The 24,980-nt window shown below is 42.9% G+C and overlaps 1 protein-coding gene across 1 annotated transcript in view; it reads left to right on the top strand.

Annotated features, from left to right (window-relative positions):
• The window catches only part of LOC110523832 (tetratricopeptide repeat protein 28), a 96,224-nt gene that overhangs the window by 27,114 nt on the left and 44,130 nt on the right, over nucleotides 1-24,980 (top strand). The window contains exon 3 of the mRNA XM_036977520.2: nucleotides 23,944-24,091. Within this exon, the coding sequence (XP_036833415.2) occupies nucleotides 23,944-24,091 (148 nt within the window). The remainder of the gene's footprint in view (nucleotides 1-23,943; nucleotides 24,092-24,980) is intronic.

The following is a 24,980-nucleotide window of genomic DNA, read 5'->3' as shown; positions in this document are numbered from 1 at the left end:
TTATAACCTATAATTAAATTATTTGCTGAAACACATACCATATGTATCTGGCTGTGATGTTGTTTTGGCAGGCCTCTCTGACTCCCATCCTTGATCAATCACAGATTAATCGGAATCACCTGTTGAATCACCTGTTTCTCAGAAAGAAAGAACAACACCAAGATGGAAACTAAGTTAACTAGCTAACTAGGCTGCATAACTGCAGATAGCAAGCAAACTATTGCCTTTATTTAATTGGCAAGTCAGTTAAGAACAAATTATTATTTACAATGACGGCCTACCAAAAGGCAAAAGGCCTACTGCGGGACGGGGGCCGTGATTAAAAATAAATTAAATAAAAATACAGGACAAAACACACGAATCAAATCAAATCAAATCAAGACAAGAGAGACAACACAACACTACATAAAGAGAGACCTAAAACAACATCATAGCATGGCAGCAACACATGACAACAACATGGTAGCAACGCAACATGGCAGCAGCACAACATGGTAGCAGCACAAAACATGGTACAAACATTATTGGCCACAGACAACAGCACAAAGGGCAAGAAGGTAGAGACAACAATAAATCATGCAAAGCATCCACAACTGTCAGTAAGAGTGTCCATGAATGAGTCTTTGAATGAAGAAATTGAGATAAAACTGTCCAGTTTGAGTGTTTGTTGCAGCTTGTTCCAGTCGATAGCTGCAGCAAACTGAAAAGGCGAGTGACCTAAGGATGTGTGTGCTTTGGGGACCTTTAACAGAATGTGACTGGCAGAACGGGTGTTGTATGTGGAGGATGAGGGCTGCAGTATATATCTCAGATAGGGGGGAGTGAGGCCTAAGAGGGTTTTATAAATAAGCATCAACCAATGGGTCTTGCGACAGGTATACAGAGATGACCAGTTTACAGAAGAGTATAGAATGCAGTGATGTGTCATATAAGGAGCATTGGTGGCAAATCTGATGGCCGAATGGTAAAGAACATCTAGCCGCTCGAGAGCACCCTTACCTGCCAATCTATAAATTACATATCTGTAATCTAGCGTGGGTAGGATGGTCATCTGAATCAGGGTTAGTTTGGCAGCTGGGGTGAAAGAGGAGCGATTACGATAGAGGAAACCAAGTCTAGATTTAACTTTAGCCTGCAGCTTTGATATTTGCTGAGAGAAGGACAATGTACCGTCTAGCCATACTCCCAAGTACTCGTATGAGGTGACTACCTCAAGCTCTAAACCCTCAGCGGTAGTAATCACACCTATGGGGAGAGGGGTATTCTTCTTACCAAACCACCGGGCAGAGAAAGCTTGTTGGACACTAAGAAAGCTTTGTTGTAAAGCGTTTTTACCACAAAATCCAGGGAGGGGCCAGCTGAGTATAAGACTGTATCATCTGCATATAAATGGATGAGAGAGCTTCCTACTGCCTGCGCTATGTTGTTGATGTAAATTGAGAAGAGAGTGGGGCTTAGGATCGAGCCTTGGGGTACACCCTTGGTGACAGGCAGTGGCTGAGACAGCAGAAATTCTAACATTATACACTGCACTCTTTGAGAGAGGTAGTTGGCAAACAAAGCCAAAGACCCTCAGAGACACCAATAATCCTTAGCCGGCCCACAAGAATGGAATGGTTTACCGTATCAAAAGCTTGGGCCAAGTAGTCAATAAAAATAGCATCACAAAATTGCTTAGAATCAAGGGAAATGGTGACATCATTGAGGACCTTTAAGGTTGCAGTGACACATCCATATCCTGAGCGGAAACCAGAGAGAATACCAGAGAGAATACTATAGACATAAAGAAAGCCAGTCAGTTGATTATTGACAAGTTTTTCCAACACTTTAGATCAACAGAGAAAACAGAAATAGGCCTATAACAGGATCAGCTTGTTAGGATCAGCTTGTTCTTTTCCTTTAAATAAAGGACGTCAATGGTTTGATCCTCAAAGCCAATGTCTAACCCTTCTCTGTTGTTGACATTGGGCGATGCCCCAACATCTCAGTGAACATTTCACTGGATTGGATTCACTGCTGTTGTTTTGCTTCCTAGCTTTGAAGAAACCCTGTTTTAATGCCTTCCAACGAAAGCCACTTTGTTCCACTGTCCTGAACATGTCGCCGTGCCCGTCTAAAAACTTAAGAATGTCCATTTCCTTTATGATATTTAACATGAACATAATTTTGTTTTCGCTCCAAAAGTGTTGAGTTTTGCCACTCGCCACCATATCCAAAGAACATCAACGCACGCGATCACTTCGTGCTGGAGTGGCACATTTAGTGTGACGAAACAATCCCATTTGACACATGCGCAGATTAAAGACACTAGAAAAAATCTGATTAAGGTGTATACATGGTCTAATAATTTGAAAGATAGCTCAGAAAACCAGGGGTTTTAATCGGACTATGCTTACTTCGATTATGACCGTACGCCGATTAACAGAGTAAGGAGTAAGATTAACAGGGTAAGGTGTTTACATGACTAATGCCATACTTGGCCTACTGCCATAGTCAGTTGAATATTCAATTATTAGTGTGTATGTAAACATGCTCTTTGAGAGGTGAAAATTAAACCTGACTCAAATGTAACTGTTAGGCAACGCTGGTCCCAACTTTGCCGAACAACTGTTCCCTCAAAGTTTGACTAGCTAGTTAGGTCTTTAGCGTTGTTTGCTTATCAGGCCAAAAAATGTCATACATCAAATGGCTAGCTAGCTAATCAACACTAGCTAGATAGCTTGTCCACATTAGCTAGATACAGTGAGCAACTACAATAAAGTCTGGGACAATGTGCACCAGACAGGTGTGAGCGCTTTATGAATAAACTGTCTTAACAGATAAACCTAAGAATATCACAACAAAAATGTTTTAAACAACTTGCCTTTTGGAAATTGACTCGGTAGCTCACCAAAACAGATTTGTCTTTCACATAAATGTGTGCATGTGCATGCCGGCAATAATATGTCAGTGCAACTGACAGCAACGTATTCTTTACCTCAAGGAAGTGGGGGCAGAAACAGAACCGTTTTTAAAAAGCAGTGCAACGCTTACAATTTGGAAACTGTCTCACATCATAAATTGTATGGCAGAGAGAGATCATTAGGAAGAAAAGAACTGGCACCTAAGCATCCAACCTGGTCTCAGAGCTTTTTCTATTATTCTGTATGTAAATCCAAGAATCTCCATTTATACTGAACAAAAATATAAACGCAACAATTTCAACAATGTTACTGAGTTACAGTTCACATAACAAAATCAGTCAATTGAAATAAATTCAATAGGGCCTAATCTATGGATTTCACATGACAGGTCAGGAGCGCAGTCATGGGTGGGTCTGGGAGGCCATAGGCCCACCCACTTGGGAGCCAGGCCCACCCACTGGAGAGCCAGGCCCATCCAATAAGAATTTGTTTTTAATTTTACATTTGCATTTGAGTCATTTAGCAGACGCTCTTATCCAGAGTGACTTACAGTAGTGAGTGCATACATTTTAGTTTCCCCACAAAAGGGCTTAATTTCATCAGATGTCCAGGTGGGTCTCTGGCAACAGCTCTGGTGGACATTCCTGCAGTCAGCATGTCAATTGCATGCTCCCTCAAAACTTGAGACATCTGTGGCATTGTGTTGTGTGACAAAACTGCACATTTGAGTGGCCTTTTATTGTCCCCAGCACAAGGTGCACCTGTGTAATGATCATTCTGTTTAAATCTTCTTGGCGCACCGATCCCTTTAGCGGGATCATTTTCGTAAACATCCGATGAATTGCTAGAGCGCCAAATTCAAATTAAATTACTACAATTATTTCATTTTCATGAAATCACAAGTGCAATATACCAAAACACAGCTTAGTTTGTTGTTAATCCACCTGGCATGTCAGATTTCAAAAGAGCTTTTCAGTGAAAGCAAACCAAGCGTTTATGTTAGGACAGCTCTCTCAGCAGACAAAACATTACAAACAGCTAGCTGCAAAGTAGATTGGTCACGAAAGTCAAAAAAGCAATCAAATTCATCGCTTACCTTTGATGATCTTCGGATGTTTGCACTCACGAGACTCCCAGTTACACAATAAATGTTTGTTTTATTCGATAAAGATTATTTTTCATATCCAAAAACCTCCATTTGGTTGGCGCGTTTTGTTGAGTAGTCCACAGGCTCGTGCAGGTCAAGACGGGCAGACGAAAATTCCAAATAGTATCCGTAAAGTTCGTAGAAATATGTCAAACGTTTTTTATAATCAATCCTCAGGTTGTTTTTACAATAAATAATCGATAATATTTCAACCGGACGGTAGCTTTTTCAATAGGAGAGAGAAAATGCCTGCTCCAAGCTGCTCGCGCATGCAAAAATCTAAGGACATCCAGCTATCCATTGACGCAATGTGATCATTCTCGCTCATTTTTCAGAATAAAAGCCTAAAACTATGTCTAAAAACTGTGCACACCATGTGGAAGCCATTGGGAAAGGAATCTGGTTGATAACCCTTTAAATGGCGGGAAGGCATGCAATGGAACAGAGAGGTTTCAGAAAAACAGCACTTCCTGGTTGGATTTTCATCATGTTTTCGCCTGCAATATCAGTACTGTTATACTCACAGACAATATTTTGACCGTTTTGGAAACTTTAGATTGTTTTCTATCCTAATCAGCCAATTATATGCATATTCTAGCTTCTGGGCCTGAGAAATAGGCTGTTTCATTTGGGTACGTTTTTCATCCAAACATCAAAATACTGCCCCCTAGTCTCAAGAGGTTAATCAGCTTCTTGATATGCCACACCTGTCAGGTGGATGGATTATCTTGGCAAATGAGAAATGCTCACTAAATGTAATGGAAACAAATTTGTGCACAAAATTTAAGCAAAATAAACTTTTTGTGTGTATGGAACATTTCTGGGATCTTTTATTTCAGCTCATGAAACATGGGAGCCACACTTTACATGTTGCATGTATATTTTTGTGCAGTATAGTTGCAAAGTAGCTAAAAACTAGTACGTAGTTGCAAAGTTGCTAATTAGCTGAAGTCGTCTGTGATGAGATTCAAACACGCAACCTTTGGGTTGATAAACATTCACGATATATGCCGACCCATCCACATTGACCAACCACTCTTAGGTACCTTAGATACCTAAGGTACCTCTTAGGTTACCTTCTGTCTTAATAACCCTACCAAACATAACATATCATACTAATTTGAGTGTCACATATTTACGTGTTCTATGTTACGTCTCGTCTATGAGACTAGGCTGGAGCATCTGTAACGCAACATTGATAAGTGGTGACGGCTCTATGACCCTGTGGAGTGCGAGCTCTAGCTACCTCTCTTTCACACACTCGCAGTCTTTCCATACGCACACACACAGCGAGAGTGGAGCGCACGCGCCTGGGAGGGAATTCGTTCCCCTACGCTGCTCCAGTCTCCAGCACATAGCCTCACCAGCCACGTTATTCCAGCAACCGATATCCGGAAATATAGTTCAAGGATTTTTTAAACAGTGGACAGTTTTTCTTGTAGTGACGGGCTCTCTCTCATATGTTGCCCTCTCTCCGTTTTTCTATGTAGGCTATCTCACGCTGTTTTCTGGAGTTATTTTGGGGGAATTACTTCCTGTTGGAATTCTGCATCGCAAGTTTTGTAGCCAGGGAGATGTGACACTTGACTGCGAAACGTATGCCATTATTACAGGGTTGTGGTGTACCTACATACTACACCCATCCACTCACAGACTACCCAGCGTTAAAATAACGGACCACAAATCCACAATAGCTAACCTATTATTAAGTTATAGAAACTGTTTGGATGGATGTTAGACTGCAAGGCTGTCACACATCATAATTGGAAATGTATTCATAAAAATAAGAACGAGACATCAAACTTCTATCAGCCTGAATTTAATTCTTAACCTAAACTCCCGAAAGTGAGTCCAAAGAGGACTAGACGCTGTTTCAGCCGAAGCACGCGCTTTCTCTCTGCCACCCTGTAGACTGACCTGGATGCACGTTTTGACTTGGGCTTTAACGGAGACCCCCAGGTGGTCGTCACAACCCCGGTGTCAGCCCAGTCCTCCGCAGGACAGAGAGGGGTTAGGCGGCAGTCCTGAGGCTCGGTGGGCGGTATGATGACTGACTTTCAGGCCCCCTCCACAGGCTGCGTGACACTTTGATGCTGGACTTTTGTGGTTTCCAAATATGATGAAATGGCAGCCTCGGAAGAAGGTAATTGGGACTTGTACATAGGGCTTCTTTCTGGACGCTGAGGCTACAAGTTGCCTTGCAATGTACACTTAAAAATTGGATGATGGCATGGGGATTGTGTTGCTATTGTCTTTGTGTTCTGCCAGAAGTTGAGTGTCCATGGAGAGATATGTCAGATTCACATAGGCTACTAGCCAAGATCACACACACCCTCTCTCTCACACACTCACTACACTCAGACAGGACCTGTGGGAAAATACCTCTACTCTTTCCCATTGAGTACATGTAACTGATAGGGCCGGTAATCTGCTGAAGTGGTAATATGACACACACACACACACACACGCACACACACAGAGCGAGAGAGATAACCTATAATGTACTTAATGCCGCTCTCTCTGGAGATATAGTACTGTGTGTAAGACCAGGTGTGTAATGTGATGGTGTAAACAGATTAATGACTGTTTATGCTCTATCTATGTGTCCTATATGTGGTTTATTATTGTTATTAATATTTTTTAACCTTTTTAATTAGGCAAGTCAGTTAAGAACAAATTCTTATTTACAATGATGGTCAAACCTGGACGATGCTGGGCCAATTGTGTGCCGGCCTGTGGGACTCACAATCATGGTTACGATACAGCCTGGAATCAAACCAGGGCCTGTTGTGATGCCTCTAGTCCTGAGATGCAGTGCCTTAGACGGCTGCGCCACTCGGGAGCCCTATTAGTAGTGTTACTAACTAAAACACCCCACACGCCAGGACCTAGGACTAGAGTAGGGTTGATCAAGTGTTTATTGATCATTAGTTGAATCAGGTGTGTTAGTGCTGGGCTGAAACAAAAGCCTACACATCCTGTATCTCTCCAGGACCAGGTTTATTGAGTACTGTAAATACTCTTCCTTTTACTACTAATGTTTACCCTAGCTTTTTTACCCTAGATATTGTGTGCCTGTGTGTCTCTGTTTGTGTACACTCAGTTTTGCATTAATAAATTACGGGTGTATAGGCAAGGCGGTCAGTTAAAGCGTCCCGACAAAATACATAGTGGGAGTATGTCGAACCGGTAAAACGTGAGCCTGTCACAAAAACAAACAAAAATCTAAAGAAAACTGTAGTCTACTACGCCACTTTTTACCATTACCGCATGTTAGAGCCATGAACAATTTGCGAATGGACTTGAAAACGGGTATAGCCTACGCTCTCAAATGCGATGTGGTTCGAGGAGAACACTGACATTTCGGCAAGGCAGAGATGAGTGGCCGAAACCGAGACGCGCGCGGACAGCAGTGGACACATAAATTCTGTCGCAATGACAATTGCCAAATGTCATTACGGTTTTTGGTATTTTGTGTAACAGATGTGCCTTTCCATTCACAACTGTTTGGATGCTGGAAATGTTGAGAGTGGATGGATGAACGTGCGCGGGTAGCCTAGTAAAGGAGCCCTTTGAAGTGATTGTTTGACAATCAGATGAAGACATCATGACTGGTTGTGTTTATGCCACAACAAAATGTAATACATTTTAAAAGACTAGGCCCACATAGATCCTATCTACTCTCACCCCTGCATTAAATATAAATAATGTGTGTTGGCTGTTGACAGTCTCAGTTATGATAGTGTGTGTGTGTCATCTGAGCGTTTGTGTGTGACAGAGAAGAGAGACTCCTCATAAATAGTTTCAGTAGTGTTTGATTGACAGATTTAGCTTTTGCAGTGGCTGGCGTGAGAGAAGTGAAATAAATAAAATCCCCCCCCCCCCCCTCTCCAGGGGTTGTGACTGAGAGGTTTCTGTGTTTTCTTGTTCCCCTGTGACTAAAAATGCTTGTGACTAACAATGCTTCTGGGATAATGTATTTACTTACAATACAGCTAAGCCTCTTATAACCATACTTTGACTTACCCCTCCCTCACCACCTCTCCCCGTTAACAAGGAGTGCTGTGTAAGTCCCTGTGTGTAATATTGCAACACAATAACTTTATCGGGCACAAACTTATGACAGAGTAATCCTTTAGCTACAGCAACTTGAAAATGTTCCAGATCTCATGCCAATGTTGCGAGGCGAGTGTGTTGCTGACTCTCTGCTATCTACTGTAGAACCTAAAATGGTTCTTCAGCTGTCCCCATAGGAGAACCCTTTGAAGAGCTCGTTTTGGTTCCAGGTAGAATAATAATTTGGGTTCCATGTGGAATCCTTTCCACAGAATGTTCTACCTGGAACCAAAAGGGGTTCTACCTGGAACCAAAAAGGGTTCTCCTATGGGGACAGCCGAATAACCCTTTTTAAGAGTGTATGTGTGTATACAGAATGGCAGTCAATGTATAAAAATGTAATGCAGTCAATATATCAATGTGTGTGCCCTCCTTTCCCCTCTCTCTATCTCTCTCTTTCCCCTCTCCCTATCTCTCTTTCCACTCTCCCTCTCTCTCTCTTTCCCCTCTCTCTCTCTTTCCCCTCTCCCTATCTCTCTCTTTCCCCTCTCCCTATCACTCTCTTTCCCCTCTCTCTCTCTTTCCCCTCTGTCTCTCTTTCCTCTCTCTCTCTTTCCCCTCTCTCTCTCTTTCCCCTCTCTTTCCCCTCTCCCTCTCTCTCTTTCCCCTCTCCCTCTCTCTCTCTTTCCCCTCTCCCCCTCTCTCTTTCCCCTCTTCCTATCTCTCTCTCTTTCCCCTCTCCCTATCTCTCTCTCTCTCTCTCCTCTCTCTCTTTCCCCCCTCTCTCTCTCTTTCCCCTCTCTCTCTCTTTCCCCTCGGTCTCTCTTTCCCCTCTCTCTCTCTCTTTCCCCTCTCCCTCTCTCTCTCTCTCTCTCTCTCTCTCTCGCTCTCCCCCTCTCACTCTCTTTCCTATCTGCCTCTCTTTCGTCTCTCTCTCTTTCCCCTCTCTCTCTCTTTCCCCTCTCGCTATCCCTCTCTCCCCTCTCCCCCCCCTCTCTCTCTCTCTCTCTCTCTCTCTCTCCCCTCTCACTCTCTTTCCCATCTGTCTCTCTTTCCCATCTCTCTCTTTCCCCTCTCCCTATCTCTCTCTCTCCCCCTCTCTCTCTCTCTCTTTCCCCTTTCTCTCTTTCCCCTTTCTCTCTCTCTCTCTCTCTCTCTCTTTCCCCTCTCTCTCTCCCCCCTCTCTCTCTCTCTCTCTCTCTCTCTCTCTCTCTCCCCTCCACTATTTCATTTAATGCCAATCAACCATGTGGATTCTTAAAGGAGATACTGTCAGGAAGTGAGATATGTCTGTTATGTAACGTAATCTATCCATGAGATGATATTCTCATCTTTCTTTTTCTCTCTTGCCGTCTCTCCTCTCCGCCTCACTGTTGCTCCTCCCCTCTGCCTTTCATGTCAACCGAGCGTAGATACAAAGTTGTGATGTACCATTGCTCACCCCAGCTATGACAGGAAGTGTGTGTGCATGTGAATAAGTGGGCCCAGTGTCAGCAAGCAGCAGTCAGATGAGCAGTGTGGAGCATTGAGAAGATGGAGAGGTTGTTTTTCATCGTACCTGTTCAAAACCTTAGTTGCTGCTGGGAAAATACTCCACTCTACCAAGTGTGTGTGGGTTTGTGAGAGAGAGAAAGATTTGACATTGGGTTGCGGTATAGACACACACACACACAAACACAAAATGTGTGACTCTATTAGCTCCCAGCACGTGGTCAGACACCATTTGGCATGACGTGATGTTAAATAATTCAGAGAAACATGCTACTGACACACACACACACACACACACACACACACACACACACACACACACACTGCATCAGTACAGGGTAACATGCATCTGTATTAGACTGGTGTGTGGATATAACATTAAATATTTAATACTACAGCACTGCATGGTGGGAGAACAAAGAGCTATAATAACCAGACATTGCAGAGAAAAGGAGAGAATGTGTTGTGTTTGTGTGTGCGTGTGGGAGTGTGTGCGTGTGAATGTGTGTATGTGTGGTGTGTGTGTGTGTGTGTGTGCAACAGCCAGTGGCGTTCATTACATGGTCTTACAGAGGCAGGCAGTAGGAGAGCAAATGTCACAGTGACTGAAAAGGCCAGGAGCAATATGGGACATCTCAGGAGAGATAGAGATAAAGGTAGAGAAAGGGATGGGTGGAGAGAGAAGGACGAGAGTGAGAGAAATGCGGGGTGATTCTGTGTGGGGGTTTCTCTTCTCACCTCATAATCTCATTGCAGCTTCTTGTGGTGGTAAATTGAACAGTAATTGGCAGACATTAACCAGGTTTCCATCCAACCTTTTTATGTAAGTAAAGTACATGTCGGATAAAAAATGTTACGACAGGCCTGATGGAAACAGCAAATTTGCCTGTGAAGTTTCCAAATGTAGACAAACCGAAATACACTAGAGAAGGTGGGGTCTTTTGTTGGTAACATTTATTATGTGATAAACGGCGGTGGAAATGCTTTTATGCATAAATATTGATATGGCATCATATCGAAGTAAACTTGGAGTCACGCGATGATATGTGGTGTGGTCCTCCCACTACGACTCGGGAAACCATACAGTTTATTAGGATACAGATTAAATCCATTTTGAACTTCACAGGGTGGTGAAAGTGCACAGTGATGAGTTTGATGCTCCTTTCCCATAAATATCGAGGGACTTATTCTGATTGACATGATCGAAGCTTGGCTGCTGTTTGTACATATTAATCTCATCATTTAGGCTATACCCGTACTGTATCTGCGAGATGTTGGCTAGAGTGGGCACGTTCACCATAAAACGGAACATTTTCAGTGACAAAACCATCAGTACAGTTCAAAATGCGATGGAAACCCATTTAACTTCGGTACATGGGAATTTAGCGCTAAAGTGTTTTTTTTTCTGCACAGCCTTTTATCTGCAACAAGTCCATTTGATGGAAACACATCTATGGTTGGAAAATGCTCATATTGTTTTCATGCAGATTTCACAATGTTTGCATGCAAATCTGTCACCAACTGGATGGAAACCTAGGTAGTGAGCATGACATGATCACTGTGCTGGCTGGCTCGCTCACTCACTCACTCACTCACTCACTCACTCACTCACTCACTCACTCACTCACCCCCCCTGAAATTCTGTACATTATTTGATGGGGCTGAGAGAATATTTTTGTTTGTTTAAAGTAAATTTTCTTGCAGTTCCAGACATTTTGCCATGGCCTATGCCATGTTCTTTTGGTATCTGAGTGACTCAAACATTATAACAACATCAATGGGGGCCACCAGGCCGTGACATTTTTACATTTTTTGAATCTCCCTGACTGTCTAGTTTATTTTTGTGATTGTTAGTTCTCATTGATGGTCTTATTTAAAAACATATATTGCTCCACAATTTTTTTCTACATACTTTACATCTGGTTTCAGTGGTTTTAGTTTACACTGAAAACCTGTTTACTTTTGATGATTATTAGTGGTGGTCTGACGCTGCTAAATGAATATAGGGGAAACACTGAGGACAGAGCGAGAGAGAGAGGAGAGTTGGAGGGATAATTCAAATTCAGATGTCGGGTTGATCTAACAGGTGTTTTGCGCCATGTCTCCCTCACTCACTGTCATCGTAGGATGTTAACAGTGTGATGCAGGGACAGCTTCTCTCAGACGCGTAAATATACTATTGGTGTTGCCTGCCCCCCACCCCCATACAAACACAGACACACACAGCCTTCTGATCCTGTTAGCTTCAGGGCTGGCTCTGTTACACTGGTAATTAGACTGTCAATCAAAGTGTGAAAGTTTATATGTGTGTGTCTTTGTTTCTCGGTGAGTACCAGAAGTCCTCACAATGATAGTCAAACAAACGTGTGTGTTTGATAACCGATTATTGGAGGACCCAAAAAAAAGCCGATACCGATTAATCGGCCAGTTTTTATATGTTTATATATTTGTAATAATAATTACAACAATACTGAATTAACACTTTTTTATTTGAACTTAATGTAATACATAAATAAAATCAATTTAGTCTCAAATAAATAATGAAACATGTTAAATTTGGTTTAAATAATGCAAAAACACTGTGTTGTAAAAGTGCAATATGTGCCATATAAAAAAGCTAACGTTTCAGTTCCTTGCTCAGAACATGAGAACATATGAAAGCTGGTGGTTCCTTTTAACATGAGTCTTCAATATTCCCAGTTAAGAAGTTTTAGGTTGTAGTTATTATAGGACTATTTCGCTCTATACCATTTTTATTTCATATACTTTTGACTATTGGATGTTCTTACAGGCACTATCGTATTGCCAGCCTAATCTCGGGAGTTGATAGGCTTGAAGTTATCAACAGCGCTGTGCTTCAAGCATTGTGAAGAGCTGCTGGCAAACGCAGGAAAGTGCTGTTTGAATGAATGCTTACGAGCCTGCTGCTGCCTACCACTTCTCAGTCAGACTGCAATATCAAATATCAAATCATAGACTTAATTATAATATAATAAACACACAGAAATAAGAGCCTTAGGTCGTTAATATGGTCAAATCCAGAAACTATCATTTTGAAAACAAAACGTTTATTCTTTCAGTGAAATACGGAACCGTTCTGTATTTTATCGAACGGGTGGCAACCCTAAATCTAAATATTGCTGTTACATTGCACAACCTTCAAGGTTATGTCATAATTATGTAAAATTCTGGCAAATTATTTACGGTCTTTGTTAGGAAGAAAAGGTCTTCACACAGTTCTGAACGAGCCAGGCGGCCCAAACTGCTGCATATACCCTGAATCTGCTTGCACTGAACGCAAGCGAAGTGACACAATTTCCCTAGTTAATATTGCCTGTTAACATGAATTTATTTTAACTAAATATGCAGGTTTAAAAATATATACTTGTGTATTGATTTTAAGAAAGGCATTGATGTTTATGGTTAGGTTCATTGGTGCAACGATTGTGCTTTTATCGCAAATGCACTTTTGTTAAACCCGTTTGGCGAAGTAGGCTGTGATTCAATGTTAAATTAACAGGCACCGCATTGATTATATGCAACGCAGGACAAGCTAGTTAAACTAGTAATATCATCAACCATGAGTAGTTAACTAGTGATTATGTTAAGATTGATAAGTTTAATGCTAGCTAGCAACTTACCTTGGCTCCTTGCTGCACCCACATAACAGGTGGTCAACCTGTCACGCAGTCTCCTCGTGGATTGCAATGTAATCGGCGTCCAAAAATGCCGATTACCGATTGTTATAAAAACATGCCGATTAATCGGTCGGGCTCTAGGGAGATCACACTCGGGGCAGTTACCGATGCGGTCAAATATATTGGTCAAATCAAATAAAACGTGTGTAGACCTTACTGTGAAATGCTTACGCACAAGCCCTTAACCAACAGTGCAGTTCAAGAAAGAGTTAAGAAAATATTTACCAAATAAACTAAAGTAACAAATAATGAAATGTAACACAATAAAATAACAATAACGAGGCTATATACAGGGAGTACCGGTACCGAGTCAAAGTGCGGGGGTACAGGTTTGTCGAGGTAATTTGTACATGGAGGTAGTGGTGAAGTGACTATGCATAGATAATAAACAGCGAATAGCAGCATTGTACCAAACAATTGGAGGGGGGGGGGGGGGGGGTCAATGTAAATAGTCCGGTGGCATTTTGATTAATTGTTCAGCAGTCTTATGGCTTGGGGGTAGAAGCTGTTAAGGAGCCTTTTGGTCTTAGACTTGGCACTCCGGTACTGCTTGCCGTGCGGTAGCAGAGAAAACAGTCTATGAAGTGGGTGACTGGAGTCTTTGACCATTTTTTAAGTTTTCCTCTGACACCACCTATTATATAGGTCCTGGATGGCAGGAAGCTTGTCCTCAGTGATGTACTGGGCTGTACGCACTACCCTCTGTAACTCCTTACAGTCAGATGCCAAGCAGTTGCCATACCAGTTGGTGATGCAACCGGTCAGGATGCTCTCGATGGTGCAGCTGTATGACTTTTTCAGGATCTGAGGACCCATGCCAAATCATTTCAGTCTCCTGGGGGGGAAAAGGTGTCATGCCCTCTTCATGACTATCTGTGTGTGTTTGGGCCATGATAGTTTGTTGATGATGTGGACACCAAGGAACTTGAAACTCTCAACCCGCTCCACTACAGCCCGTCGATGTTAATGTGGGCCTGTTTGGCCCGCCTTTTCCTGTAGTCCACAATCAGCTCAATCAACTCCTTTGTCTTGCTCACATTGAGGAAGAGGTTGTTGTCCTGTCACCACACTGCCAGGTCTCTGACCTCCTCCCTATAGGCTGTTTCATTGTTGTCAGTGATCAGGCCTACCAATGTCGTGTCATCTGCAAACTTAATAATAGTGTTGGAGTCGTGTTTGGCCACGCAGTCGTGGGTGAGCAGGGAGTACAGGAGGGGACTAAATACATACCCCTGAGGGGCCCCAGTATTGAGGATTAGCGTGGCAGACGTGTTGTTGCCTACCCTTACCACATGGTGGCGGTCCGTCAGGAAGTCCAGGGTCCAGTTGCATAGGGAGGTATTTAGTCCCAGGGTCCTTAGCTTCGTGATGAGCTTCGTGGGCACCATGGTGTTGAACGCTGAGCTGTAGTCAGTAAACAGCATTCTCACATAGGTGTTCCTTTTGTCCAGGTGGGAAAGGGCAGTGTGGAGTGCGATTGAGATTGCGTCATCTGTGGATATGTTGGGGCGGTATGCAAATTGGAGTGGTCTAGGGTATCCGGGAGGATGCTGTTGATGTGAGCCATGATCAGTCTTCCAAAGCACTTCATGGCTACCGACATGAGTGCTGCGGGGCGGTAATCATTTAGGCAGGTTACCTTCACTTCCTTGGGCACAAGGACTATGGTGGTCTGCTTGAAACATGTAGGTATTACAAGCTCGGTCAGGGAGAGGTTGAAAATGTCAGTGAAGACACTTGGTCCGCCCATGCTTTGAGTACACGTCCTGGTAATACGTCGGCCCCCAAGGCTTTGTGAATGTTGTCCTTTTAAGTCTTGCTCACATCAGCTACCGTGAGCGTTATCACACAGCTGGTGCTCTCATGCATGCTTCAGAGTTGCTTGCCTCAAAGAGAGCATAAAAGGCATTTAACAAGTCTGGTAGGCTCGCGTCACTGGGCAGCTCGCGTCTGGGTTTCCCTTTGTCGTCCGTAAAAGTTTTCAAGCCCTGACACATCCGATCAGCATCAGACCAGGTGTAGTAGGATTCAATCTTAATCCTGTGTTGACGCTTTGCTAGTTTGATTGTTCTTCTGAGGGCATAGCGGGATTTCTTATAAGCGTCGAGATTAGTGTCCCGCTGGGATATGTACGTACGTACGGTCACTGTGGGGACGACGTCGTCAATGCACTTATTGATGAAGCCTATGACTGAGGTGGTATACTCCTCAATGCCATTGGATGAATCTCTTGAACATATTCCAGTCTGTGCTTGCAAAACAATCCTGTAGCGTAGCATCCGCATCATCTAACCACTTTCATATTGAGCGAGTCACTGGTACTTCCTGCTTTAGTTTTTGCTTGTAAGCAGGAATCAGGAGGATAGAATTATGGTCAGATTTGCTAAATGGAGGGTGGGGGAGAGCTTTGTATGCATCTCTGTGTGTGGAGTAAAGGTGGTCTGCACATGTGACACGCTGGAAGAAATGAGGTAAAACAGATGGAAGTTTGCCTGCATTAAAGTCCCCGGTGACTAGGAGCGCCGCTTATGGATGAGCATTTTGTTGTTTGCTTATGGCCTTATACAGTTGGTTGAGTGCGGTCTTAGTGCCAGCATCTGTTTGTGGTGAGAATGCTGTTCATCGACTACAGCTCAGCATTTAACACCATAGTACCCTCCAAACTCGTCATCAAGCTCAAGACCATGGGTAGGCTTGATTACCAACAACGACGAGACGGCCTACAGGGAGGAGGTGAGGGCCCTCGGAGTGTGGTGTCTGGAAAATAACCTCACACTCAATGTCAACAAAACAAAGGAGATGATTGTGGACTTCAGGAAACAGCAGAGGGAGGACCCCCTATCCACATCGACGGGACAGTAGTGGAGAGGGTAGTAAGTTTTAAGTTCCTCGGCGTACACATCACGGACAAACTGAATTGGTCCACCTGCACAGACAGCGTTGTGAACCTTCAACCTCAGGAGGCTGAAGAAATTCGGCTTGTCACCAAAAGCACTCACAAACTTCTACAGATGCACAATCGAGAGCATCCTGTCGGGCTGTTTCACCGCCTGGTACGGCAACTGCTCCACCCACAACCGTAAGGCTCTCCAGAGGGTAGTGAGGTCTGCACAACGCATCACCGGGGGCAAACTACCTTCCCTCCAGGACACCTACACCACCCGATGTCACAGGAAGGCCATAAAGATCATCAAGGACAACAACCACCCGAGCCACTGCCTGTTCACCCCGCTATTATCCAGAAGGCGAGGTCAGTACAGGTGCAACAAAGCAGGGACCGAGAGACTGAAAAACAGCTTCTATCTCAAGGCCACTTTAAACTATGCAACTTTTATGTTTACATACCCTACATTACTCATCTCATATGTATATACTGTACTCGATACCATCTACTGCATCTTGCCTATGCCGTTCTGTACAATCACTCATTCATATATCTTTATGTACATATTCTTTATCCCTTTACACTTGTGTGTATAAGGTAGTAGTTGTGGAATTGTTAGATTAGATTACTCGTTGGTTATTACTGCATTGTCGGAACTAGAAGCACAAGCATTTCGCTACACTCGCATTAACATCTGCTAACCATGTGTATGTGACAAATAAAATTTGATTTGATTAGATAAATGGATAGCTACGAATAATATAGATGAGATCTCTTTTGGTAGATAGTGTGGTCTACCTTTTATTATAAGGTACTCTTTGATATTAGACATCACGCACCAGTTCTTATTGACAAATAGACACACACCCCCACCCCTCATCTTACCAGACGTAGCGTCTCTGTTTTGCCGGTGCATGGAAAATCCCGCCAGCTCTATATTATCCGTGTCGTCATTCAGCCACGACTCGGTGAAACATAAGATATTACAGTTTTAATGCCTCGTTGGTAGGAAAATCTTGATCGTAGGTCATTGATTTTATTTTCCAATGATTGCACTTTGGCCAATAGAACGGATGGCAGTGGAGGTTTACTCGCTTGCCTAAAAATTCTCAGAAGGCAGCCTGACTTTCCCCCCCCCCCCCCCCCCCCTTTTCTCTCTTTTCTTCACACAAATTATGGGGATTTGTACGCACCTGCAACTTACCACAGGTGAGATCAATTACATAACTCTATGCAGATGCAAAGATTGGTAACAGAATGATGGTTTGTGCTGTTGGTGTCATCATTCTATCAATCTTTGCATCTAATAATCCAAAACACAACCAAAACAAGCTGCAAATGCATCCAACAAGTGTGTAAAGTCACAAGCTTGATGTAGTCATTGTGCGCTGGGAATATGGGACTAAACTTTTGACTACTTTAATACACTTAAGTTAATTTTGTCCAAATACTCATAACTTCTTCAAAGGAGGGGGGGGGGGGGGGGAGATATATAAAGTGCTTTGTGTATTGTCACCTCATATGAAACATTTGATATCAAATCCAAAATGCTAGAGTATAGAGCCACATTTAAAATGTTAGCTTCTCTGTCCAAATACATACAGTGGGGCAAAAAAGTATTTAGTCAGCCACCAATTGTGCAAGTTCTCCCACTTAAAAAGATGAGAGAGGCCTGTAATTTTCATCATAGGTACACTTCAACTATGACAGACAAAATGAGAAGAAAAAAATCCAGAAAATCACATTGTAGGATTTTTAATGAATTTATTTGCAAATTATGGTGGAAAATAAGGCCACTTATTTGACACACACACTCGTTTATTCCCCATGTGACGCAAAGCAATTCTCTTCTTTTCTCTGTCCTGATAGCCCGTCTCATTCCCCTCCTTCTCTCAGACGCATAATACACTACTGGCAATCCCTGCTCCCCTCAAACACACACAGCCTTCTGATCCTGTCAGCAGCAGGGCTGGCTCTGTTACACTGGTAATTAGACTGTCAATCAAAGCATGAAAGTTTATATGTGTGTGTCTTTGTTTCTCTGTGGTACCAGAAGTCCTCACAATGATAGTCAAACAAGAGAACCTTGGACAAGTGGGGACATTTCACCAGTCAACACAAGGAAAAAGGCTATTTTAGGGTTAGGGGTAGGTTTAGTTTTAGGGTTTGGGGTTAAGGTTAATGTTAGGGAAAATAGGATTTTGAATGGGAATGCATTTTTGGGGTCCCCACAAGGATAGTAAAACAAATGTGTGTGTGTGTGTGTGACCTGTATCTGTAGTTTGAAGGGAGAACACACTCACACATATATTGGCACCCTTGCACTTTAAAATGGAGAAGAAAGTTTCTTTTTTTTCTCTTTTCAAAACTGGTTGAATGGTGATTAGTTTTTTTTATCTTGTAGGCACCTGCAACTTACCACAAGTGAGATCAATTACATAACTCTATGCACGTTGCTGCAAATGAGAACGTGTTCTCAGTCAACTTACCTGGTAAAATAACGGATAAATTAAAAAAATATGTAAAAATTGCAGAGAGCCACATCATTTTACAGAAATACTCATTATAAATGTTGATAAATACAATTGTTAGACATGGAAAAATAGATATACCTCCTTAATGCAACCACTGTATCAGATTTCAAAAAAACATTTCAGGAAAAAGCAAACCATGCAATAATCTGAGACAGCGCTCAGAAAATAAATAAAATTATCCGCCATGTTGAAGTCAACAGAAATCAGAAATCACATTATAAATATTCCCTTACCTTTGACGATCTTCATCAGAATATACTCCCTGGAATTCTAGTTCCACAATAAATGCTTGATTTGTTCGATAATGTCCATTATATATGTCCGAGGAGCTACTTTTGTTAGCGCGTTTAGTACACAAATCCAAACGCTCGTGCAGGTCCAGCCGAACATCAGACGAAAACTTCAAAAAGTTACATTACAGATCGACGAAACTTGTCAAACTAAGTATAGAATCAATCTTTAGGATGTTGTTATCATAAAGCTTCAATAAAGTTCCAACCGGAGAATTCCTATGTCTGTAGAGAAGCCATGGAACGCAGGTTGCTATCATGTGAAATGCGCGTGACCAGGACCTGGCTCTCTGCCAGACCACTGACTCAAAGAGCCCCCATCCGGCTCCACAACACAGTAGAAGCCTCATTCAGTTTCTAAAGACGGTTGACATCTAGTGGAAGCCCTAGGAAGTGCAACTTTATCCATATCCCACTGTGTATTCAATAGGGGCTGGGTTGAAAATCGACCAACCTCAGATTTCCCACTTCCTGTCTGGATTTCTTCTCAGGTTTGTGCCTGCCAAATGAGTTCTGTTATACTCACAGACATCATTCAAACAGTTTTAGAATCTTCAGAGTGTTTTCTATCCAATACTGATCCAATATCCAATACTGAATAATATGCATATATTAGCAACTGGGACTGAGGAGCAGTTGGGCACCTCTGGGCACATTTCATCCAAGCTACTCAATACTGCCCCTGCAGCCATAAGAAGTTAAATCGTTTTTGTATGTACTGTGGTAAACCGTGGGGTGTTGGGTTGAGCGTGCAGAGATTGACACAGAGACAGGGAGGCTTTAGTCCGCAAAAACAACTTTACTAAGCCAGAAAATAAATATATCAAAGAAATAACTTTGGTTTTGCTCGGTCTTCCTTCTCTCTCTTAACTGGTGCCCGTCTCTCTCCCTCTCTCCCACAGTACACACAATACCCCATAATGACAAAGCAAAAACATTTTTTTCTAAATTTTAGCAAATTTTGTAAAAATCAAAACCTGAAATATCACATTTACATAAGTATTCAGACTCTTTACTCAGTACTTTATCAAATCACCTTTGGCATTGATTACAGCCTCGGGTCTTCTTGGGTATGATGCTGCAAGCTTGGCACAGCTGTACAGTCGTGACCAAAAGTTTTGAGAATGACACAAATATTAATTTCCACAAAGTTTGCTGCTTCAGTGTCTTTAGATATTTTTGTCAGGTGTTACTATGGAATACTGAAGTATAATTACAAGCATTTCATAAGTGTCAAAGGCTTTTATTGACAATTACATGAAGTAGATGCAAAGAGTTCATATTTGCAGTGTTGACCCTTCTTTTTCAAGACCTGGCATGCTGTCATTTAACTTCTGGGTGCACTTCCTGACTGATGGCAGCCCATTTTTGCATAATCAATCCTTGAAGTTTGTCAGAATTTGTGGGGTTTTGTTTGTCCACACGCCTCTTGAGGATTGACCACAAGTTCTCAATAGGACTAAGGTCTGGGGAGTTTCCTGGCCATGGACCCAAAATATCGATGTTTCGTTCCCCGACTTTTGCCTTATGGCAAGGTGCTCCATCATGCTGGAAAAGGCATTGTTCATCACCAAACTGTTCCTGGATGGTTGGGAGAAGTTGCTCTCGGAGGATGTGTTGGTACCATTCTTTATTCATGCAGTGTTCTTAGGCAAAATTGTGAGTGAGCCCACTCCCTTGACTGACAAGCAACCCCACACATGAATGGTCTAAGGATGTTTTACTGTTTTTTTTGTTGTTTGTTTTTTGCTTTGTCATTATGGGGTATTGTGTGCAGATTTTTGTATTTAATACATTTTAGAATAAGGCTGTACCGTAACAAAATGTGGAAAAAATCAAGGGGTCTGAATACTTACCTGTATATGAAGTGCTTTCACTTCAAAACGTAAAAACAGATATGTATGAAAATATCCTAAAATAACAGGTGACATTTTGTTGTGTCGCCTCATATGAAACATTTGATCTCAAACAAGAGGCTATTTTTGACTTTGAAGTAAAAAATCTGAATTTCAGAATTTCAGTTTAGATGTTTTAGATGTGCAGTTGTAAATCAAACAAATGCATTTGTGAACACAGAAACAGTGAATTGTGGAAGGGTGCCAATATATTTGACTCCATCTGTACTGTGTTAGTCCACTCATTGGTCTTCTCCTATGATTTATTCACATTTAATCATCGTATGAATCACTCAGTGTATTCCAATGCTTGTTGTTGTTATTTGTCTCTAATGCTAACACAGTATACACAGTCATTCATTCTCAGACTGTGAGTAACTCTATGTTGGTCTCAGCTGCAATTGGTTTCAATACACTGTGTCGTTTTACTGCACTAAGGTAATGGGGAGATGTATTGGTGTGGTGAAGCAGTAAGACGGTGAGTTGTGGTAGATATTACGTTATGCACCATGTACCAGTGTTGTGTCTCCCAGCTGACGCACAGTCCCTGTCTCACACACATCAACCTGTCGTCTGTCTGCGCTGCATGCTCTTTCTTATCTCCTCTCTTTCTCTTATTCATTTTCTCTCATGCTTTCCCTCTCTCCCACCTCTCTCTCCCCTTGCCTCCGTCTCTTTCTTCCCCTTTCTCTCACATCTTCTCTCCCGGTTTCCCTCCTCCCTCTCTCACGTCCTTCTCTCCCTCTCTCTCTCTGTCTCTATTGCATTGCCATCTGTTCTTGATTAATGGGAGCGGTAATTGAAGCATCTTGTTCATCCAGCGCACATCCTCTGCGCGCGCACACACACACACACACCCACACACACACACACACACACACACACACACACACACACATACATCTCCTTGCAGGTCTGGTATGAATCTGATGGACCCCGGCAACAGTCTGCTTCTACCTGAACTGTCCCTCCAGCAGGTGGGCTTGTGGGGTAGAGGGGATATAGCTATGTCACATACGGAAGAAGTGGTTCATGGGGTTCTGGGGGAGCTGCCAGACATGCTAATAGACTTACTGACAGATCGGAGGGGGAGGGAGGAGGGATCCAGACTCTACCTGCTGTCAGAAAGAGTCTGTCTGATTTTGTGAATTTGGTACGTTATAGTATTGGTGGGCCGTTTTGAGTATACACTGATGCATTCATACACACACACACACACACACACACACACACACACACACACACACACACACACACACACACACACACACACACACACAGTCAGTAGCAGTAGTCCTGCAGTGCTAATTGTTTCCTGTGATCTCCTTTCTCTCAACAGTATTATTATAACTATTACAATCTTGTTAAAATATACATTTGATTAGTTATTTATTTTTATGCATACAAAAATAGTTTAATACATGTACAATCTATTTTACCAAATGATAGCTCAAAATGAGAGGATGACTAGCTATTGAATGTCCAGTATATCTAATATTTCCCTCTCCTTCTCCCTAACTTCTTCTCCCTCTTCTCCTCTCCTTCTCCCTAACTTCTTCTCCCTCTTCCCCTCTCTTTCTCCCTAACTTCTTCTCCCTCTTCTCCTCTCTTTCTCCCTAACTTCTTCTCCCTCTTCCCCTCTCTTTCTCCCTAACTTCTTCTCCCTCTTCCCCTCTCTTTCTCCCTAACTTCTTCTCCCTCTTCCCCTCTCTTTCTCCCTAACTTCTTCTCTCTCTCTTCCCCTCTCTTTCCCCCTAACTTCTTCTCCCTCTTCCCCTCTCTTTCCCCCTAACTTCTTCTCCCTCTTCCCCTCTCTTTCTCCCTAACTTCTTCTCCCTCTTCCCCTCTCTTTCCCCCTAACTTCTTCTCTCTCTTCCCCTCTCTTTCTCCCTAACTTCTTCTCTCTCTCTTCCCCTCTCTTTCCCCCTAACTTCTTCTCCCTCTTCCCCTCTCTTTCCCCCTAACTTCTTCTCCCTCTTCCCCTCTCTTTCCCCCTAACTTCTTCTCTCTCTTCCCCTCTCTTTCTCCCTAACTTCTTCTCCCTCTTCCCCTCTCTTTCTCCCTAACTTATTCTCCCTCTTCTCCTCTCTTTCCCCCTAACTTCTTCTCTCTCTTCCCCTCTCTTTCTCCCTAACTTCTTCTCTCTTCCCCTCTCTTTCTCCCTAACTTCTTCTCTCTCTTCCCCTCTAACTTCTTCTCCCTCTTCTCCTATCCTTCCCCCTAATTTCTTCTCCCTCTTCCCCTCTCTTTCTCCCTAACTTCTTCTCCCTCTTCCCCTCTCTTTCCCCCTAACTTCTTCTCCCTCTTCTCCTCTCTTTTCCCCTAACTTCTTCTCTCTCTCTTCCCCTCTCTTTCTCCCTAACTTCTTCTCTCTCTTCCCCTCTCTTTCCCCCTAACTTCTTCTCCCTCTTCTCCTCTCCTTCTCCCTAACTTCTTCTCCCTCTTCCCCTCTCTTTCCCCCTAACTTCTTCTCTCTCTTCCCCTCTCTTTCTCCCTAACTTCTTCTCTCTCTTCCCCTCTCTTTCTCCCTAACTTCTCTCTACCCCTCTTTCTCCCTAACTTCTTCTCTCTCTTCCCCTCTCTTTCCCCCTAACTTCTTCTCCCTCTTCTCCTATCCTTCCCCCTAATTTCTTCTCCCTCTTCCCCTCTCTTTCTCCCTAACTTCTTCTCCCTCTTCCCCTCTCTTTCCCCCTAACTTCTTCTCCCTCTTCTCCTCTCTTTTCCCCTAACTTCTTCTCTCTCTCTTCCCCTCTCTTTCTCCCTAACTTCTTCTCTCTCTTCCCCTCTCTTTCTCCCTAACTTCTTCTCTCTCTTCCCCTCTCTTTCCCCCTAACTTCTTCTCCCTCTTCTCCTCTCCTTCTCCCTAACTTCTTCTCCCTCTTCCCCTCTCTTTCCCCCTAACTTCTTCTCCCTCTTCCCCTCTCCTTCTCCCTAACTTCTTCTCCCTCTTCTCCTCTCCTTCTCCCTAACTTCTTCTCCCTCTTCCCCTCTCTTTCTCCCTAACTTATTCTCCCTCTTCTCCTTCTCCCTTTCTCCCTCCATCAGGCATACTTCCGTCAGGGTGTGGCCCTGCAGTACCTTGGTCGCCATGCCGACGCCCTGGCAGCGTTTGCCTCTGGTCTAGCGCAGGACCCCAAGAGTCTCCAACTACTGGTGGGCATGGTTGAGGCTGCCATGAAGTCCCCACTACGAGGTGCGATGTGTGTCTTTGCATGTTTGTGTTACGCGTGAGTGTGTATGTGGATTTGTGTGTGTGTGTGTTTTACTCAGGGTCATAATATGTGCTTTCAGCTAAGATATAGTGTAATTAAAGCTGCTTCTTGAGACAGACGGCTTCACTTTATATTAGTGAGAGAAACACAGACACACACAGCATGGGTGTTTAAGAAACTGAATCAGATGGAGGAGCTTCCATCAGACTGAATTATCATTCCTTTAGTGGGCATCATCCCTTCATTTACCCACAATCCATCATTTCTTTATATACCCAGTACCCCCGGGCTAACACGTGGAGGTGTCAAAGCCCCCAAGAGAAAAGACAGAAGGAGAGATGGTAGAAAGAGAGAGAGATGTATGAGGAAGGAAGAGCAAGTAGGATAAAAAGAAGGGAAAATAGATAAATAATCATAAACAAAATACATAGACAAAATCATGCATTTCCACAAACATTAATGACATCACACTTGCTCAGACCCACATGTTCCCACCATATCCACATCCAATGTTGTTTCTAATGCTTGTAATACTCTACCTCACATGACTTCAAATTGTGTTACGTTGTTTCTGTCTGTAGCCAGATTTTTTTCAATATTTAAACAATAACGCATTTGTTTCTTCCATTCTCTTAACGTTGGGGTATCGTTTTACTTCCAGTAATTAAGTAATAACTTCTTCAATATAAGTAAAACTTCTGATAGCCAGCTTTCTAACTCTGCCCATAACTTTTGGACTTTATAGCACTCCCAGAAGTCATGCATTATTGAGTCTTATTAGTTTTACACTTAAGAATTGGCTGTGCCATTGTGCTGTAGAATTTATGCATTTTGTCTCTTACATAATAAATGATCTACCTTAGTTTATAC

The sequence above is a fragment of the Oncorhynchus mykiss genome, chromosome 5 (genome assembly GCF_057628025.1).
Source record: "Oncorhynchus mykiss isolate SJ-2025 chromosome 5, ASM5762802v1, whole genome shotgun sequence".
In the NCBI taxonomy this organism is placed as follows: Eukaryota; Metazoa; Chordata; class Actinopteri; order Salmoniformes; family Salmonidae; genus Oncorhynchus; species Oncorhynchus mykiss.
This window is presented reverse-complemented; position numbering and strand designations above follow the sequence as displayed.